This window comes from Salmo salar, chromosome ssa15 (genome assembly GCF_905237065.1).
Source record: "Salmo salar chromosome ssa15, Ssal_v3.1, whole genome shotgun sequence".
NCBI classification, from domain to species: Eukaryota; Metazoa; Chordata; class Actinopteri; order Salmoniformes; family Salmonidae; genus Salmo; species Salmo salar.
In genome coordinates, this window is record NC_059456.1 from 47,899,249 (window position 1) to 47,919,526 (window position 20,278).

General features: G+C 44.6%; 1 protein-coding gene across 1 annotated transcript; it reads left to right on the forward strand.

Moving 5' to 3' along the window:
• The first annotated feature begins 254 nt into the window (after positions 1 to 254).
• Positions 255 to 16,701, forward strand: LOC100194629 (calmodulin 2 (phosphorylase kinase, delta)-3). Its single transcript, NM_001139714.1, is given in 6 exon segments — positions 255 to 292; positions 4,937 to 4,967; positions 5,805 to 5,948; positions 11,786 to 11,892; positions 12,431 to 12,566; positions 15,665 to 16,701. Coding segments are annotated over 6 exon segments (450 nt in total). The 5' UTR covers positions 255 to 289; the 3' UTR covers positions 15,694 to 16,701.
• Positions 16,702 to 20,278: the final 3,577 nt, after the last annotated feature.

The window sequence follows — 20,278 nt, forward strand, 5'->3', positions numbered from 1 at the left end:
GTAGGTAGCTTCCTCCCCGTTTCGTTTGCTTACGTCAAAGAAACGTTTCGCAACAGAATCGGCGGAATGAATACACCCGAGGCCTGCTGCACTACAGGGCGCTACAGTAGACGGGGCGGGGGGGGATAAGGAAGTGAGTGAACAGGCTGGGCTGGTGTGGCGGAGGGATACATAGTCCCCGTTCTCACCACCACCACCGCGACGCACCTCCATCCCGCTGGAAAGTCCATCTAAGGAACGAGCACACACGTTGTCTAGTTCATAGACAATCAGCCCAGATCCATCGAACATGGTATGTATTCTATATTTTTTGTGGGATTCATTTTTTTTAATCATTTGTCAATGCATTTAATGCCACGATGTAATGGGACATGGAAGAGGGTCAAGATATGGGGGATATCCACAATTTTGCTATTCATTCATATAGGTTTACAGCATTTTATCTTACCGGGAATTAAATGAGGGTGATCAAAAAGCTTGCTGTTTTGCAACTGTTATGTAATTGCATGGGATATGTCATCTTTAGTCTTACGAGGGCGAGTTGATTCTATTTGGAGGAACATTTTCTAGGGCGATATAACCGCTGAGGTGTAAATGAACAGGATGTAACACAAAATGGAGCGGGATTCCGCGATAACTGCGCAATTCTTACGGCATAGTAGTTGGCTCGATGGCTATACCGGGGTATGTTGCTGGCTCGAGGCTGCACGGTGCAGATTTAATTAATTCAAACATCAGATTAATAGCTTTGGGATAACTAGCAAGTTGCTAGATGATTACAGCACAATTCTGTAACTAAAGTGATTACATTTCAGAGTGTAGTGTGTTGGCTGGAATAGGAAAGCGCACTGGCAAATTATGGGGTAACGCTGCACTCGTAAAGAGTTGACAAGCCTTTTTACCTATGATGCTGCTTCATGTCTCAACACGTTTTATTAATGGGCAATCTAGTTATATCAACTCCTATATGCTACCGAATAGGATTCATCCCATTTTGAGGAAAATGAACCCATTCCATGGATAGTTATTAGCTGCATTTTTCCATGTTGCATCATCGCGCTCTGTCTGATGGACCAACCATAATGCGAATTGCAGCAATACATCGCCTGTGATCCGCAACTGAAATCGCCCATCTCCCTCAAATTGGGGAATCTGGAAAAAATTGAAACATTTTATATAATTCTACATTACAGTAGTTACAAAGTTTCGCCTTCAAGCGCCGTTTATCTCACTGTAACGCCGCCTGATTAGGTTGTCTTTTGCGTTCTTAATGGTATGCAAATGCCTACTCGGTAGCCTAGGCGAGAACATCAACAGCTGTTCAGTCTTGGGTCTGCTGTTTTTTATTTTATTTTATTCCTTCAAATGCAGAATAAAGTATTTGATTGATGTTTAATGTCATTCTTATTACATCATTTAGCAGCAACAAAGTTATATTTTCTGGGAATTATTGTTAGGCTAAATCAGAAATGTGTTTCAAACTTCACTGTATAACTGTCAACGATCAAACAGCTCACACACAATTTCCAACTGTCGAAATTGAGTTCATTCAATGACATAGAAAGGGAAAGGGTGATACCTAGTCAGCTGCACAACTGAATGCATTCAAACCCAAAATGCCTATTCTACGTTTAACCCAACCCCTCTGACTCATATAAAAGCATCTCTCAGATGTCACAGCAAGATAAGTCATTCGGTGGAAGTGATGAAGCCGGGTGTGTTGAAGGGAAAAGTCTCTCCCAATCAATATATGAATGATCTATTGATTACCAGCCCTGTGGATCATTCATAGCACTAGGGGAGTCAATAGAAATGTTTCTCTGTGCGATCACATATCTGTCACGTGTGGTATTGAACTGCTGCATGCGGTTAGGTTTCATGTTGCACACCAGTGTAGTAATTGAAGTATATGTTGCGCATCGCCCTTTTGAAAAGTTGAATCCGTGAGCAAAGCCCTGTGTAGGCCTACCATACACTCCAACATAAAACAACTATTGAAGTGGAAAACCTGTATCTCTATTCAGATGGAAGTATCAAGTAAGTCTACCTGTCCCTATCCTGTTCCAGCCTTGTTTGCTGGTGCGTGTTTAGTAACTTAGAGGACATCTGATCCCGAGCATTGAATCATTTATTTGCCTGGCAGGTGGTCCTGGCCTGGATGAGTCAACCTGTAAACTGCTATCAGGGTTGTGTTCATTAGGCACCAAACAGACTGAAAAATGAGGAGGAACTACCTGGACTCGTCCAATAAGAAATGCACATTTTTGTTTTCCATTGCAAAATGTTTTAAATTTTTTTACTGTGGGTCCTAATGAACACAACCCAAAACTCAACCCACCAATCAGGTCCATATGGTGCCCTAGGCTGGTGTTGATGGTGATTGCCCCCCCCCAATCTTTTGTCCAGACTGAAAGAGAAGAGGCGTTCAACACATATGAGCTCAAAAGCTTCCCAGTACAAATGTATGTCTGTGTGCTCATACATATAGTATGTCCCTGGGGACTAAGAGTTTCCTTTGTTATGAGTCATATTCATACACTTTAGGGGAAGCAAGTCCATATAAGGGGCCTTACTGATGCCACCTACTCTCTATTGTAGGCTACACTGTAAAACTGTAGACTAGAGATGCTCGGATAATACCTGCCTGCCTTGTAAAGGATGTTTAAGAAGCGTGATGGACTGCATAGCAGAGACCAGCCAAACTAGTTTCTATCGGTAAGCTACTGCTGTTCTGCAGCCTAAAGACAGACACCAGAACAATAGGCTACCTGGTGATGTTTGAGAAGAGAAAGAATGTCATTTGTCTAGTGAACTAACGAGTCCTGTCTCTAGTCCCTTGCTGTGGTTGGTCAGTGGGAGTGGTTGTCCCACTCATGCCAGAGAACCTGTAACAGGCAGGAACCCCTCCACCCACACCCTTCTCTCTCAAGCTGGCCTGAATGCTTGCCCAACAACACCCTCACTTCCATAGGAAATGGTGACTCAGAGGGAGTTTCCTGGACACAGACGTGTGTGTGTGGGTGGAGTGGGTGGAGTGGTTCTGTGATGTGTTAATTCAGCAGTACTTTGCTGCCTACCAGCACGTTGCTACATCCACCAAGCCCCCGTTGCCTTCCAGCTAGACTGGCCAAAAGAGAGAGGGAGTGAGAGGGCGCCCCAGAGGGGAAAGGCCTGTATTAGGAGCGTGGGCCTGGTTCCAGGCAGCCCCAGTGATGCCAAGGGAAAGGAAGGGCCGGAGAAGGCCTGGTCGCACAGCAGCACTGTGAGGCCCAGTCATGCAAAGGGAACGGAAGGGCTGGAGAAGGCCTGGTCGCGCAGCAGCACGGTGAGACCCAGCTGTCTGGGAAACAGCCACAGGAGCTCTGCCACTGAACCCACCTGACGCCCCGCCCTTCAGAGGAAAGAAGAGAGGGATGACAGAGAGAGAGAGGAATAGGAGCGAGAAAGATAACAGGAGTGAGGGATGAGAGAAACATGAGTTGTAGGGCGGGAAGAGAGGCCATGGCCGATGTCCATTCGTTCATTAACCCCACCTGTCAGTGTAAAAACATTTATCTCGGACATTTCACAAATCTTGCAGATGGAGGGAACAGGGAGTCCAGGAGAAGGAGGAGAGGGAAAAGGCTATTGTCTAACGCTTATTGAATCGCGTCAGCTAATCTAATTTAGCCTGGTGAAGTTAACCATCGCACTGGACGTATCAATCAAGGCCACCGGAGCCATGTAGAGACTATTTTGCTATCAGCCTGTTAAAGAGCATCTAAAAAAAATGTAATCGTGTAATTTGAGGTCTAGGCCTTCCCCCGGCCATCTCCATGAGTTTGTGTCTGATCTATCCAAACCAGCAGACCTTATCACTAGGAAAGAACCTCACCCATCATACACACTGTGGTATAAGGAGTGGCCTTTGCGCATGTCCGTTTCATATGGTTGACTGAGGACAGAATCAACACTATCGTGGTCTATGTTTGGGGTTGCAGTTACACAGACGTCTATAAAGCCTCCACATATCTACTGTACTGTAGGATATTTGGTCTGCTTTGGGACAGAACTGAACTGGTTGCTATGTGACTAATTCACAGGAAACCTGGCGACGGAAACTAATGGCATAGAGGGAAATGCCAATTAAGAGTGTGTTCCTGTTTCCCCCCCTGCCAGCAGCAGGCACTCAGCGTTACGTCAGTGGTTTGTTGCCGTAATCATAAGCATGTTTTGCCAATCTGGGAGGGTACCGCGGGATTTACCATTTACACACACACACACACAGTGTTGTAAGACCAATGGTGCTGTTGCTGTGTGTGAATGTTTGTTTGAAACCTGAGGTCCTCTGTGTGTGTGTGTGTGTGTGTGTGTGTGTGTGTGTCAAGACTTCATCCATCTGTGGGCCAACTGTAGAGGAGTGCTGCCAAGTCATTACACACACACACACACACACACACACACACACACACACACACACACTCATTCATTAAAGTGCCTCTGACTCACCGGAGTCATTAAATAGGGCTAACAGAGAACAGGGAACATGCTGGGAGGGAGTCGGGGAGACCAGATCAACTGAACACACCCCTACAGCCGTTTTAGCATTTTCAGCTAACAGCAGGCCAGGGCCATGGCCAGTAGGCACAGAACAGGTTCTTCCACCTGGGGAGCGTTCAGTCGGAAGAAACACGTTTAGAAACAGACGTGGTACATGACCTTGGGCCAATAATAGAGAGCACTCTTTTTCTGTTTCAAAAACATGTTTGTGGCCACTGAAAATTGTCCAAGGTAGTCTCTGGAACAAGGTGGGGGGGGGAGTCTTCCCTGAACAATGTCCTCACTGTGGGGTGTTGAAATCACGGAGGCAGCATGACTAAGTCGTTTGGTATTTGGGATTTAGCGACTGAGTGAATGACTGTTTGTTTGTTTTTCTCCCTCAATGTTTTACCCTCAGGCCGATCAACTAACTGAGGAACAGATTGCAGGTAGGAACGACTGAGTAATCCCGCTCTCTAGCATGTTTAACACGTTTCACTAATTCATGAACAGTGCACACACACATTATATATATATATATTTATTTATTTATTTATTTAAATTTTTATTTTATTTAACCTTAATTTAACTAGGCAAGTCAGTTAAGAACAAATTATTTTTACGACGGCCTACCCCGGGCCAAACCCAGACGACAGATAACATACTGTAAGGAAAACATACAGGAGTTTATTTTCTCACTGTCCATTGACTTCAGCCATGTTCTTGTCTGAAATAAGTGGAATGAAATATCGTCTTCTCATTTGATGTGTGTGTGATTTGGGCCAGCGATAACTAGCTAGTACACTCTGTTATTCTCCTCAGTTAGATCTCTAAACCCCTGGGTGGCTAATTAGCCAATGCTACTGGGTCCCAGGCTAATTCGGTCTTGTCTTCAGCAGTACACTTCAAACATCTAACCCTGGAGGGGTTTCTTGTGGCCCGTCAATATTAAAATCCCTTAGATCTGCCTGTATATTGATTTGAACAAGTTATCAAACACCATCACGTCTACTCTAAACTTCCTAAAACACAGATCTTTGGCTGTAGGTCTCTCTTGAACTACGTCTCGCAAACTAGTAATTAACTGTCTATATAAGCCCTTTACAACCTCCCTTAAGTCTATCTTAATGTAAAGTGTTACCCATCCCACAACCAAAGCTTGAGCCACAGCCCAAGAAGCCCTGACTGAGTCTGTGATCCACCCACCAGTAGGAAACACTGACTTAACCATAGAGACTTTACGTAACCCCACCTTTCCTTCTCCTCCCTCCCTCCCTCCCTCGCAGAGTTCAAGGAGGCGTTCTCCTTATTCGACAAGGATGGCGACGGCACCATCACGACCAAAGAGCTGGGCACCGTGATGAGGTCGCTGGGACAGAACCCCACAGAGGCGGAGCTGCAGGACATGATCAACGAGGTTGACGCTGACGGTGAGTAAAACACCTGAAGCTGGGTTAGGCACACCCGATTGGTTAAACAACAAATTAAAAATGGGGGTGTGAAGTTCAGACGGGGGAGACTTGGGCAAACACGTGCGTCATCAAAAGGCGACGAAACCTGTAGTCATTGTGAGTTCCACACCATGAACTGCCCAAAATAGAATGCACTTGCATGATCTCCACATATTGGTTTAGCACGGTCTGTCCCCATTAGAGTTTAGCCTATACAATTGTTTGGGAATGTGCCTTTAGCAGTTGTCACTCACTGCCTGTCAAACAGTCCCTCGGTGTCTTATGACTTCACTGTTACCTGCCTGAAGGCCAGGCAGATTATTGCCACGGTGTCAGCTTTCGCACTAAGAGCACTATGGTGAGTGACAAGTCTTCAAGACCCCTGTCAACTTATCAACACAACTGTCTCCTGATTAAACTTGAGGTTTAATCCCAAATTACACTCTGTTCCCTTTCCAGTGCACTACATTTGTCCAGGGCCCATAGGGGGTGCCATTTGGGACACACATTGAGTCAGTGAGAATGAGAGTGATCATGGTAGGAGGCAGTGTCCTTGACTCTTAACGATGTTGGAAATTAAAGCTGTTAGTCGTCTAGGCGACCAGGCAGGGCCACCTATACCAAGATGATGCTCTGTCAGCGTAAAGGGTTTTGGTAAATGGGGCCTTATCAATTGCAGACATATTGCTAGATCTCACCACTGTTTGGCTCGGCTCGCTGTATCTATCCAAAGTCCCCGCCTCTCTCTCTGTCCTCTCTATCCTGTCTAGTTATCTGTACAGCGTTTTCTCTCTCGTTTAGGCAATCTGGGTCAGACAGCGATGAAGCTAGTAATGGAAAATAAAACTAATTACATAACCTCTGATCTGCGTTTCGCTCTCTACACTCAGTATCTTCTCTCCTCTCCGCTTTGTACATTCAGTACCCTCATAGTGATGTCAACAGCAGGGCCACAGATTATTTACTAAACAAGCAGAGTGGATGCCCCAGGGAGAGAATGAGGTTAGCTTTACCCCAGAGAGGTGTGCTGTTGGTCTCTGAGAGAGGAGGTCTCTTGTTTGGGCTCTGAAGTGGTGTTTTGTGTTGCCCTATCATTGTTCTCCGGGTTTGATCCCTCCCCACCAATCTCTGTTGCCCCCGTGTGAAAAATATTTGGACTTCATTGGTTTCATTGGAACATTTTGCATGTTGTCTTAGGGGTTGGTCCGCCTTGCCTAGGAAAAGCTATGGGGAAATAGTACTAGCCTACGGAATGAATGTCCTCATAGACCGTAGAATGAGTCTTCCTCTTATAGTTTGCGTCAGCAGTGGCTCTTATATACAGTATAATCGTACCATCTCCCACTCGTTCCCTCTCTCCTCCTCATCTCCATCTCTCCCACCCACTCCATCGCTCCTTCTTGTACTTCAAGCCCGGCAGAGTCGGGCCCTGGAGTCACAGCCAGCTCTCGCTGCAGAAAGATCTCACCGGGTGTTTCTCAATATGCATACTACCGGACTCCACACTCTCATGCTCCGAGTGCATTCTCCGAGGACGTTCTCTCGAGTTCATTCTTGTGAGGACAAGAGTGTGGAGATCGCTTAAAATATTACATTTGAGAAGCACTCGCACTCCCCCATGCTGCACCTCCCCATTCACTGAACGTTCTTCCAGCCAGGACAATGGCAAGAATAGAGACAAAACAAGGTACACGCAAAGCAAACAATTTACTTAATTATTATCAGCCAGCTATGTGAATCGTAATAATCCTGCTAACCAGCTGGTTTAACAGGAAAAAACAACCTTAAACTAATGTTATGCAATGTAGAGGTCAATTCTTTCGTGGGTAGCTAGCTACCAATTCTTCGTGGGTAGCTAGCTAGGCCTATTGACTTAGTATGGACTTACCCATTCATGGAACCTTCTTACAGCCAGAACAGTGGCAAAAGAGACAAAACAAGATATATACACAGAGCAAACCTTTTACTTCATACAGTGCCTTCAGAAAGTATTCACACCCCTTGACTTTTTCAAAATGTTGTTGTGTTACACACAATACCCGTAATGTCAAAGTGGAATTATGTTTTTGACATTTTTACGAATTAATTAAAAATGAAAAGCTGAAATGTATTGAGTCAATAAGCGTTCCACCCCTTTGTTATGGCAAGCCTCAATAAGTTCAGGAGTAAACATGTGCTTAACAAGTCACATACATTGCATGGACTCACTTTGTGTGCAATAATAGTGTCCAACATGATTTTTGAATGCCTCATCTCTGTACCCCACACATACAATTATCTGTAAAGCCCCTCAGTCGAGCAGTGAATTTCAAACAGATTCAACCACAAAGACCAGGGAGGTTTTCCAATGCCTCGGAAAGAAGGGCATCTATTGATAGATGGGTATAAAAAAACTAAACAGACATTTAATATCCCTTTGAGCATGGTGAAGTTATCACGTACACTTTGGATGGTGTATCAATATATCCAGTCACTACAAAGATGCAAGCAGCCTTCCATGAGGTCAATGGTGACTTTAAAACAGTTAGAGTTTAATGGCTGAGAAAACTGAGGATGGATCATTGGATCATAACATTGTAGTTACTCGGCAATACTAACCTAATTGACAGAGTGAAAAGAAGGATGCCTCTAGAGAATGCAAATATTCCAAGACATGCATCCTGTTTGCAACAAGGCACTAAAGTAAAACTGCAAAAAATGTGGCAAAGAAATTAACTTTTAGTCATGAATACAAATCTTCCTGATTGGCCGAGTTACAGCTCTAAATCTACTTAAATCTATGACAAGACCTGCAAATGGTTGTCTAGCAATGATCAACAACCAATTTCACAGAGTTTGAATAATAATATTTTTTTTTTAAAGAAAGAATAATACACAAATCCAGGTGTGGAAAGCCCTTAGAGACTTACCCAGAAAGACTCACAGCTTTAATCACTGACAAAAGGTGCTTCTGCAAATTATTGTCTCAGGGGTGTGAATACTTATGTAAATGAGACATTTCTGTATTTCATTTTTAATTTCGATTTTGAATTGAGGCTGCAACACAGCAACATGTGGAATAAGTCAAGGGGTATGAAACATTTCAGAGGGCACTATAACAATCAGCTACATGTGACTCGTAATAATCTAGCTAAACAGATAGTTTAACAGGCTAAAACTAATGTTATGCAACGTAGACGTCAATTCTTTGTAGATAGCTAGCTAACAAATATTTGTGGCTAACTAACAGTAGTAGCTAGCCGGTTAGCCCGGTGGACATACAATGGACTTGCGATCTATGCACACTGCAGTGAGTATTGGAAGGCAGGTAAACATGCCAAAATGAACATAGCATGTATTTATTAACGCATCGAGTAATATTGTAGTCAGGCAACATATGAGATGTGAACGGGCAACATTTCATTCTGAAGTCAGAATGTATTTTCTCTCGCTTTAGCTCAAATAACGGCACCATTGATTTCAAGAAATGTAGCAACAAAAAAATTTTTTACGCGGTTGCTTCATATTTCTGTGCATTTTTTGTAACTTTCCTCTGAAGCTTGCTTCGATGCGTGCTTCAGAATATGTACAAAAAGGGTACGTATTCGAGATGTGTGCTCCGTTTTGCATACTTTGATTTGGACTCCTACTCCGAGCCTTCCGTGCTCCAATTTGCGTGCTCAAAGCACCGTAGTATGCATTTTGAGAAACAGCCATAGTTTCCCTTCGAAATTCAAATTTGTTATGGACGAACGTCTATTTCAGAGTGGTTACAGGGTTAAAACAGAAACAACTCAAATTAAGTTTAGGTATTAATTCCCGAGTGCATAAGGTTAGGTCTATGTTTCGGGGAAGGCTTAAAACAAAATCATGAAAAACATCACCCATTCTCACGGCTTGCTGGAGCATTTAGACTGGGGTGGTCCAGTAGCCTAAGCAGCACGCTCCGGTTCCGAGCAACATCGAGCCCAGTGATGGGCGATCGTTTTCTATTTTTTTGTGAGCGCCGAGGAAAGCATATCGACGTTCTCAGGACCTTGTCAAACGTCCGAAACTGCTGTCTGTTACTAGTGATCAGGCTGCTTTATTACTCCAGGCCTCCTCTTCCTCTTGATTGTTCTTCCAGTGCTATGTTTTCAGGCCCTGCCTGGCTGCAAAGGGGCTCATCACACACACACACACACACACACACACACACACAAAGGCTGTCTGCTCTCTGATTGGGGCTCCCCAGTGGCATGTGTTCCTTTTGATGGCTGCTGTGCTTGTGCTGCTGGCCCGGTCAAGTGTGTGTGTGTGTGTGTGTGTGCGCGCGCATCTCTCTGTATCTCGTCTGTCTTTCTGTGTCTCTTTCTGTCTATGTGCGCCTATGTCTCTGTGTGTCTCTCTCTCTGTGTGTGTGTGTCTCCATGTTTGTTTGTGTCTCTGTGTGTTAGGCCATGAGATCACTAGCCCGCGGCCATTAGATCACCATCTGCCTTATCGCATTATGCTCTCTACTCTGCTGTTGTTACAGCCCTGCTTACAGGGAGATCTGCTATTCCCTGGGTAATCCCAGTACCACCAGCCCCACCCATCCTCCGCTCCACACACACACACACACACACACACACACACACACACAAATATACACACACACTCTACTCCATGCGAGGTTAATCCAGCGGGTTCTCGGACCTCTCCTCTGACCTTCCCCCTCTCTCCGCCACCCCCACACGTCCCAGTCCACCCACCCACCCAGCTCCCTCTCTTGCTGAAAGGCACTCACACACACACACACACACACACACACACACACACACACACACACAATCCTCGTACAGTAGTAGATCCCAGAGCCTATCCCCTCCCTGTAGAGTACCATTATAATCCCTGGGTACTGTACTGTATGTCGATCCATAGAATAGGCTGGTTAGAGCCTATGTCAGGGAAAGGGTAGGGATCTCACCGCTGCCACCAACATCCATCCATCCTCCACCCATCTCACTGTAAACTCACACATCCTGAGTTGGTTAGAGGCTGTGTGGGAGAGATTCCACGGCTGCCACCAACGTCCATCCATTCATCCACCACAGATGAACCCACACCACAGGAGGCCGGTGGCACCTGATTTAGGGAGGACGGGCTCATAGTAATGGCTGGAATAAATACTAATACCGGATTAAACGCGTGGTTTCCATGTGTTTGATGCCGTTCCATTTACTCCGTTCCAGCCATTACTATGAGCCCGTCCTCCCCTCAGCAGCCCCCTGTGACACAGACATCCTGTAAGGCCTGGTTAGAGAGAAGGATTAGAGATGGTTAGAGTCTATGTCAAGGTGGAGGAGGCGGCAGGCTCCCTGGTCCCTGACTCCCCAGGCAGAGCCCTCTGTCAAGGGCAGATGAGAGGTGATTTTTATGGGGCCTGGCCTAGACTCCAGCCCAGCATACAGTAGGAGATGTCTGAGGATGGATTCTTCCTCTGGTCTCTGTAGCTGGACATCTACAACCTCCTCCCAGGGCTACCCTGAGGTATAGAGGAAAGACACCCAGTCTAGTACTAGGATACTGTGCAATGTGCACTGCTTTTTAAAGCAGGAAGTGAATTGAGTTGTATGCAAGGACATAACAGGTGATTTCACAGAAAGGCTTTTCAGGGTATTTCATCACACGATGATGAAGAATTGCTAGTCAACAAACAAGCCTTTTTTGTAATTTACACACAGTTAAAAACATGTTTTACTGTATGTTTACTATTATCAGCATCTTATCATTGCAATTAACTAAACAGGGTGTTATAATGAACTAAACGGGGTGTTATAATGAACTAAACAGGCTGTTTCCTATCTACAATCCAGGCAATGGCACCATTGACTTCCCGGAGTTCCTGACCATGATGGCCAGAAAAATGAAGGACACAGACAGTGAGGAGGAGATCCGTGAAGCCTTCAGGGTATTCGACAAGGTAAAGTACTGCATGTTTACTATCTAACACATCCTCGGAGAGTAATCCTCAAATGACAATGTTGCTTTGTAATGAACTAGTAAACAGTCCATATATAAGATATATCCACCTTTGATAAACACATCGTCAAAACCTCCGGTTATGGTGATGGTGCACTCTTAGAAAGAAAGGTGCTGTCTAGAACCTAAAAGGGTTCTTCGGCTGTCCCCATAGGAGAACCCTTTGAAGAACCCCTTTTGGTTCCAGGTAGAACCCTTTCCCTAGAGGGTTCTACTTGGAACCAAAAAGGATTCTACTTGGAACCAGAAAGGGTTCTCCTATGGGGACAGCCAAATAACATTTTTTTCTGGGAGTGTATATATATCATTAACCATCCAATGGGGATTTGATTCTCCGTTCATTACCTAATGGGGATTCACCTCTCCACTCATCATTGCCCAATTGGGATTTGCGTCTCTTTTTTATCCTGATTGCTCCCCAATGGGAATGCCTTTCCGTCTATTCTCACCCAATGGAATTTCTTCCCTTGTGTCTCCAGGACGGAAACGGCTACATCAGCGCAGCAGAACTCCGTCACGTCATGACAAACCTGGGGGAGAAGTTAACAGACGAGGAGGTAGACGAGATGATCAGAGAAGCAGACATTGACGGAGACGGACAGGTCAACTATGAAGGTAAGAAGACAGTACACCTAGCCCTGTATGCTTAACCAGCCACATATGGCAGTGGATATTATTGGTTAATATAACAGAGACGAACTATGAAGGTAAGAGGAGGACAGTAGTTGTTCCAGGCTAGCTCTGGGTAGTGTTCATTGGGTCACAAAACGGAAAACGTTTCAAAACATTTTGCATGGAAAACAGAAATTAGTTTCTTATTATAAATCTAGGAAGTCCCTCTCTGTTTCAGTACGTTTTCTTCCATTTGGCACCTAATGAACATGACCCTGTACAGCAGGCATAATCAGCTACAGTGCCTTTAGAAAGTATTCATACCACTTGATTTATTCCATATTTTGTTGTGTTACAGCCTGAATTCAAAATGGATTCAGTTAAGTTTTGGGGGGCAAATGTATTGATAAGGAAATATAGAAATATATCTAATTTTCACAAGTATTTACACCCCTTTGCTGTGACACTCCAAATTGAGCTTAGGTGCATCCAATTTCCTTTGATCGTCCTTGAGATGTCACTACAGCTTGATTGGAGTCCACTTGTGGCTCATTCAATTGTTTGGGCATGATTTACAAAGAAACACACCTGTCTATATAAGGCCCCACAGTTGACAGTGCATGTCAGAGCAGAAACTATACCATGAAGTCCAAAGAACTGTCCGTAGAACTCCAAGATCAAATTGTGATGATGCATATATCTGAGGAAGGGTATAAAACATTTTTTGTGTTGAAAGTTTCCAAGAGCACAGTGGTCTTCAACATTGGGGTAATTGAAAAAATATGGAACTTCCCAGATTCTGCCTAGAGCTGGCCGTCCAACCAAACTGAGCAACCAGTCAAGAAGGATCTTAGTCAGGGAGGTGACCAAGAACCCAATGACCACTGACAAAACTACAGAGTTCCTTGCCTGAGATGGGAGAACCTGCCAGAAGGACAACAGTCTCTACAGCACTTCATCAATCTGGGCTTTATGGGGGAGTGGCCAGACGGATGCTAATCCTGAGAAAATGACACATGCCAGCACGCCAGCATGCATGGAGTTTGCAAGAAGGCACGTCAAAGACTGAGATCATAAGGCTTAATATTCTGTGGTCTGATGAGACAAAAATGTAACTCTGGCCTGAATGCAAAGCCCTATGTCTGGAAAAAACAGGCACAGCTCATCACCCGTCTAACACCATCCCTACCGTGAAGCATGGTGGTGGCAGGATCATGCTATGAGGATGCTTTTCAGCGGTCGGGACTGGGAGACTGGTAAGGATAGAGGGAACAATGAATGGAGCCAAATACAGGCAAATCCTTGATGAGAACCTGCTTCAGAGTGCAAATGACCTTAGACTGGGGTAAAGATTTACATTCCAACAGGACAATGACCCCAAGCATACAGCCAAAGCAACACTGGAATGGCTTCAGAACAAGAATGTGAAAGTCCTTGAGTGGCCCAGCCAAAACCCAGACTTGAATCCCATTGAAAATCTGTGGAATGACTTGGAAGATTGCTGTTCAACTCCGCTCCCCATCTAACTTAACAGAGCTTGAGAAAATCTGCAAGGAAGAATGGGAGAAAATCCAGATCTGCCAAGCTGTAATCGCCGCCAAATTTGCTTCTACAAAATATTGAATACTTATGTAATTGAGATATTTATGTGTTTCATTTTCAAAAATGTCTAAAAACATGTTTTCACTTTGTCATTATGGGGTATTGTGTGTAGATGGGTAAAAAAAAAAGAAATAATGACATTTATACAGGCTGTCACAGAACAAAATGTGGAATAAGTCAAGGGTTATGAATACTTTCGGAAGGCACTGTACATGCATCAGTCAGTGCTATCCCTGTAACGGGCATGTAACAGACATGGAAGAGGTATAGCCAGCTACATGTAGCAGTAGTGGTTACTACTGGTTATACAGCCTTTCCAGCACTGTACAGCAGGCTGAACCAGCTACATATACCATTTGTAGTGCCAGCCCTGTAGCAGGCTTGCAGCAGCCCAGTAGCAGGCTTGTAGCATCCCAGGAGCAGGCTTGTAGCATCCCCGGAGCAGGCTTGTAGCATCCCCGGAGCAGGCTTGTAGCATCCCCGTAGCAGCCCCGGAGCAGGCTTGTAGCAGCCCCGGAGCAGGCTTGTAGCAGCCCCGGAGCAGGCTTGTAGCAGCCCCGGAGCAGGCTTGTAGCAGCCCCGGAGCAGGCTTGTAGCAGCCCCGGAGCAGGCGTAACTAGCCTTTTGCTCTCTTTGTTGTGCTTCCTCTCTCTTTTTCTGTTATTCTTTTCTGTCATTCTTTCTCTTTCCTTCCTTCTCTGTCTCTTCTTCTTTCTCTCTCCCCCTCTGTCTTTTCTCTCTCTCTCAGAGCTGGGCGACATGGACAAAAATCTATTTTGCGATAAATTGCCTAAATTGATGCGATAACGATAAATAGAATGATAAGTTTATAACATTAATGTGCACCACAGATTTTTTTTAAACGATCCTTTAAACTGCTACTACTAATTAGATGGTTGTATCTGTCAATTGTCCCATTAATCACCCATATCAGAAAATGCATTTAATTTCAAACTTCACGATATCAGCAAAATGCCTGCGATAAGTGACCGGTATGGTCGACGTCGATCATTTTCAGTTTTCTACTCTCTCTTCCCCTCCCTCCACTGTCACTCCTATTCCCAAAGTGCATTACACAAGACACTGCGCTCATTTTTTTTTTTAGAGGGAGCTGTTGACACAATAAACAGTCCATATGTCTTGGCTGGAAAGCGCCCTACTTCCTCACTCTCTCATTGTGCCATAAAAAGCATATGTAGTCTAAGCATTTGAAAGCCTTCTCTTTATTTTGGTTGGACGTCATTGTGTTGTTTTCACAGTGCAGTGACTTTTTAATCAAATAAGCTTAATGGGATGAACATGAAAGCCGTTTGGAAACGGGACACTAATTAGAATGATGTGCATTCTGTTTCTCCACTGCTTGATTAAGAAAATGTATAAACAATTTAGCAGGTGACTGCCTTGCCTGGCGCTTTGCCAATGGGGCTTAATGAGCTACAGTACGTTACTTATCTTTGTCTTTGTGTTCTTCTCTCTGTCTCTCTCTCTCCTTTCAACAGAGTTTGTACAGATGATGACTGCAAAGTGAAGCTCGGCCAACCTGCCTTGTCCCCTTGTAGAAGACGGAGAAAAAAAGATCACTAAAGTTTTACTTACCTCTTGGGAAAAAAAATGTTCATTTATTCATACTGTTTCTGTATAGAAAATAATTGAATGTTAAAATAAAATATCCTTCTGTCCATCCACACAGAGAAAACAAAAAGATACAAAAAATATCTGCATGATATGGTTAGTGACACCCCCCCCCCCCCCAAAATGATGAGTTTAGCATCAGTACTTTAAAGACACATATAACAACCCTGTAATAACTACCTTCAAACTGAAGCAAGGCATTTGGATCCCCTGGAACCCCTTCCAAGTTCCATCCATTTGCTGGTGATGTTTGGGCTGGCCATCTCTCTCTCTCTCTCTCTCTCTCTTTCCTGTTCTTCATGCATGCAGCTTGTGACTGGAGCACTCCCTCCAGCCAATCCGAGCGTGCTGATTCCACAGGGCTATGGTTGGTATGGTGTCGTTGGTTTGGTACAGTTTTTTGTATTTGGAGAGGAACCCTAGTGATATGGTATATGAAAGGATACAAGGTTTATAAATCAAGCTGAAAGTGGAATGGAACTTACTCGTATGTTAGATAAAGTACATTTTCAAAATGTTTGGCATGTGTTTTTTTTGTTTTGTTTTTTTAATGTTATTTGGACGGCCATCTTAGGTATTTGTGCGTCCCTGCCCTGAAGAGGAGGGATATAAAAAGTCTTACGGTGGAGCTTTGTTTTTTTGCTGGGATGGAGTGTTCCTTTTTCTGGCATTAAGGGAGATTCACTGGCCTTCACGTTTTTTTCTTTCTTCTGTTTTCTCTACTCGGACAAGAGTGTGGCGGAGTTGTTGTGTACGGTGTATATGCAGTATGCATTCTGTAGGTAAGAGTTGCAGCACAAGAGTCTTTTCAACTGTTCATCTGAGTTCAGTTTACATTCATTCCAAGTTGTACATGCTAGTCTTTCATTTTTGTTTTTCAAATAAAAAAAGACCATGAACTTAATCGCTGTTGTTATTGTGTGGTTATAGGATGCTGCTGAGATGTCATGCGACAGTGATTTTGAATCCATTGTCAAATATCAACTGATGATACTACAAAAAAATAAAGACAAAGTATGCATATCTCTGACATAGAAGACTGAATTATAGTCTTAGCTTATTCAATTGCTCAAGATTACCGTGTTGTTCACTGTATATCGACGTCGTTCGATTTAGCCAAACCAGTCGCGGCAACATTTGAATATCTGGTCCTGCTCTGTCAGCAAACTCTAGCTAGAGGCTTGGGGGGGAAAGGGAAAAAGACACCACTGTTTGCGTTCTCACTCAGCCATAGATAAACATCTATGTGCTTCGGCTCTCTGTTGCTAGGCAACAGCTGCATGCTGTTACTAGAATGTTTGGGGTTTGGAAAAAGGCAGGAGGGGAGTTTTAATAAGCCTCAGCTGGAGAGGGAAGCTTCCATGGTGTAGCCGTGTCCTATTAAGGCCAGGCTAAAACTGGTCATAAATGTCTCAAACACACCAGTAGAGAAACGGGGTTGACCACTCTATGGTGTTACCTGAAAGTCCATGAAGACAGAACCACATTGTCGGACTATATTTGGGTCACGATTTGACCATAACGACCAGTTAACCAAAGGCTCCATTTCATGGTCGTGTGGTGCAACCTGTCAGCCACTCACTCTCGTGATTGGCTTGATGCTAGTGGGGACACCAATAACACACAGAACTGTCCCACTACTCTAAAGTCCAATACTGATTGTGGACAGGTAGGGTATTGACAATACATGCCATTTAGCAGATGCTTTTATATAAAGCGGCTAATACGTGCGTCCATTTTACGTATGGGTGGTCCGTGAACAAAACCAGTGGGCGTGACAATGAACAATACCCTACTACTGACAACCGGCCAATGAGCCGGAGCACCGCGTCAGCCAATAACCAGACTCCACAGACGTGCATGGTTGAAGTGGAGGGCGGAGGAGGAGAGGAGAAGAGAGGGACCAGACTTCCCCTCTATTCTGACACTGGTAGGTTACACACGTACACACACACACTGTATACCAGTAAGACCTCCCCTCTTCTCTGTAGTAACACCGGAGCCCCCCCAGGGGTTAAATTAAGAACGTCAATATTTTAGGTGTAAATGAAGCAGCACTTTGCGGTGGCAGTGGTAGTAAGGGGAGAAGCACTGGCCAGGGAGGGAGAGACAGAGCAGGGGAGAGATCACGTATCACAGCTGCTACTGCGGGAAAGAACTAGGCACACTGATGAGACAGGCCTGTGAATTACAGGTCTGCAAGTGTGTTTTGGTGGAGGGGGGGGGCACCGACTCATAGGATCCTGCCAGGAGTTATTCCTGACAGCATGAACTTGTCTATAATGATGACTGCAGTATTGGTGCAGTCTTACAGAGCTGAGCCACAGTGTTCTCTAGTAATCTATCACCTCGCTGTACAGCCCCTTTATTTCCTAGTCATCCCAACCTATAGCCTACTGAATCAACCTGTGTGTCTTTTCAGCTTGGGTCTGTCTCTCTCCATCTCGCTCTCTCTTTCGCTCTCCCTCTTTCTCCTCTCTCTCTCTCTCTCTCTTTCTCTCTCTCTCTGCGGAGCTGGAGTTAGGACCACAAGGAGCACCCTTCATCACTAGGGCCCTCTTCTCTCTCCCTCTCTCTATTGCTCTCTCTCCATCCCCCCTATTGCTCCCCCCTCTTCCTGTCTCCCTACCCGTTCTGTTTACAGCATTTTTTTCGTTTTTATTCTCCCCCATCACTCATCTCTTTCATTTCAACTTGATTTCTTCAGTCTGGTTTCATCTTTGGGGTTTTTCCTCGTTTCATTATTCTCTCTCCCTCCATGTACCTATGGGGGAGAGAGATCTTTGATTGTTGGGAAATATTACTACAGTGTCACGACAACAGGGCCTCTGAACTCATGCAATATTCACAGGCGATAATATACGATTCCCTCGCCAGGCCAGGCATTACAAACAACCTTTAATAATGGACGGACTGGCAGAACAGGAACAGTTTGCTCCCTCCTAGCGGTGTGTGTGTACGTACATACGTACGTGCGTGTGAATGTGTGTATACGTGTTGTGCACGTATGTGCATGCGTGTGAATGTGCGTGTGTTCGTGCAAGAGTGCAGGCATAGATCAGCCGGCCATCTATGGCTGCTAGTGGCGCAGAGTCCCAGTCCTGTGGGGCCCACCTGCATTGTAGAGCCCAAACATTGTTAAGAACCTTGGAACAGTGGGGATAACCTGCACCGTGGGGTCCAACAGCGCCACAGGGCTTATCTGCAGCACACGGATTACCTGCGCCATGGGGCCCACCTACAGAATGGGGCCTACCATCACTAGGTGCATATCTGCACAATGGGGCCTTCCCTCACTTTGATAGCTTATGTATATCATGGAGTTACGGTAATAACATTAACACAGTCTGAAGTGCACCTACACAGCTGTGTGGGGGAAACCCCCCCCCACACACTCCCTATTCCCCTTACATAATACAGTTGACTGAACACACACACACACACACACACACACACACACACACACACACACACACACACAGAGAGGGGGGATGACTTAGTTGAAGAGGATTGTGGCAGTGTCAGCAGTTGTGTGCGCATGCATGCAAGTGCACGTGTGTGTGTGTGTGTGTGTGTGTGTGTGTGTGTGTGTGTGTGTGTGTGTGTGTGTGTAGTACTGCCAGTGGGTGTGTGCAGAGGGAGAAAGTGCTGAAATGGGATCCTCGTGACAAGGATTTCCACCCTCTAATGTATTCCCCTTTTTTCCTGCACAGTACCCCCCCCCTCTCCACACACACACACACACACAGACAAGACCAGAGTGCACTGGCTGTTCCCCATCACAGTCTGGAGAAGACGTGGCAGAGAGGCAGGGGCAGGGGATGGAGAAGGGGTAGTCTTGCAGAGGCAATAGAATGCTAATGCCACCATAATGCAGTAGACAGGAGAGGAGCAGCATTGCAGACGTTATAACTGTTGTTTATTGAGTTAGCTACTTAATGTGTTGTTATGACTGTTGTTTATTGAGTTAGCTACACAATAATGTTGTTATGACAGTTGTTATTGAGTTAGCTACATAATGTGTTGTTATAACTGCTGTTTATTGTGTTAGCTACATAATGTGTTGTTATGACTGTTGTTTATTGAGTTAGCTACACAATGTGTTGTTATGACTGTTGTTTATTGAGTTAGCTACACAATGTGTTGTTATGACTGTTGTTTATTGATTTAGCTACACAATGTTTTATGGCTGTTGTTTATTGAGTTAGCTATACAATGTGTTGTTATGACTGTTGTTTATTGAGTTAGCTGCACAATGTGTTGTTATGACTGTTGTTTATTGAGTTAGCTGCACAATGATGTTGTTATGACTGTTGTTTATTGAGTTAGCTACACAATGTGTTGTTATGACTGTTGTTTATTGAGTTAGCTACATAATGTGTTGTTATGACTATTGTTTATTGAGTTAGCTACACAATGTGTTGTTATGACTGTTGTTTATTGAGTTAGCTACACAATGTGTTGTTATGACTGTTGTTTAT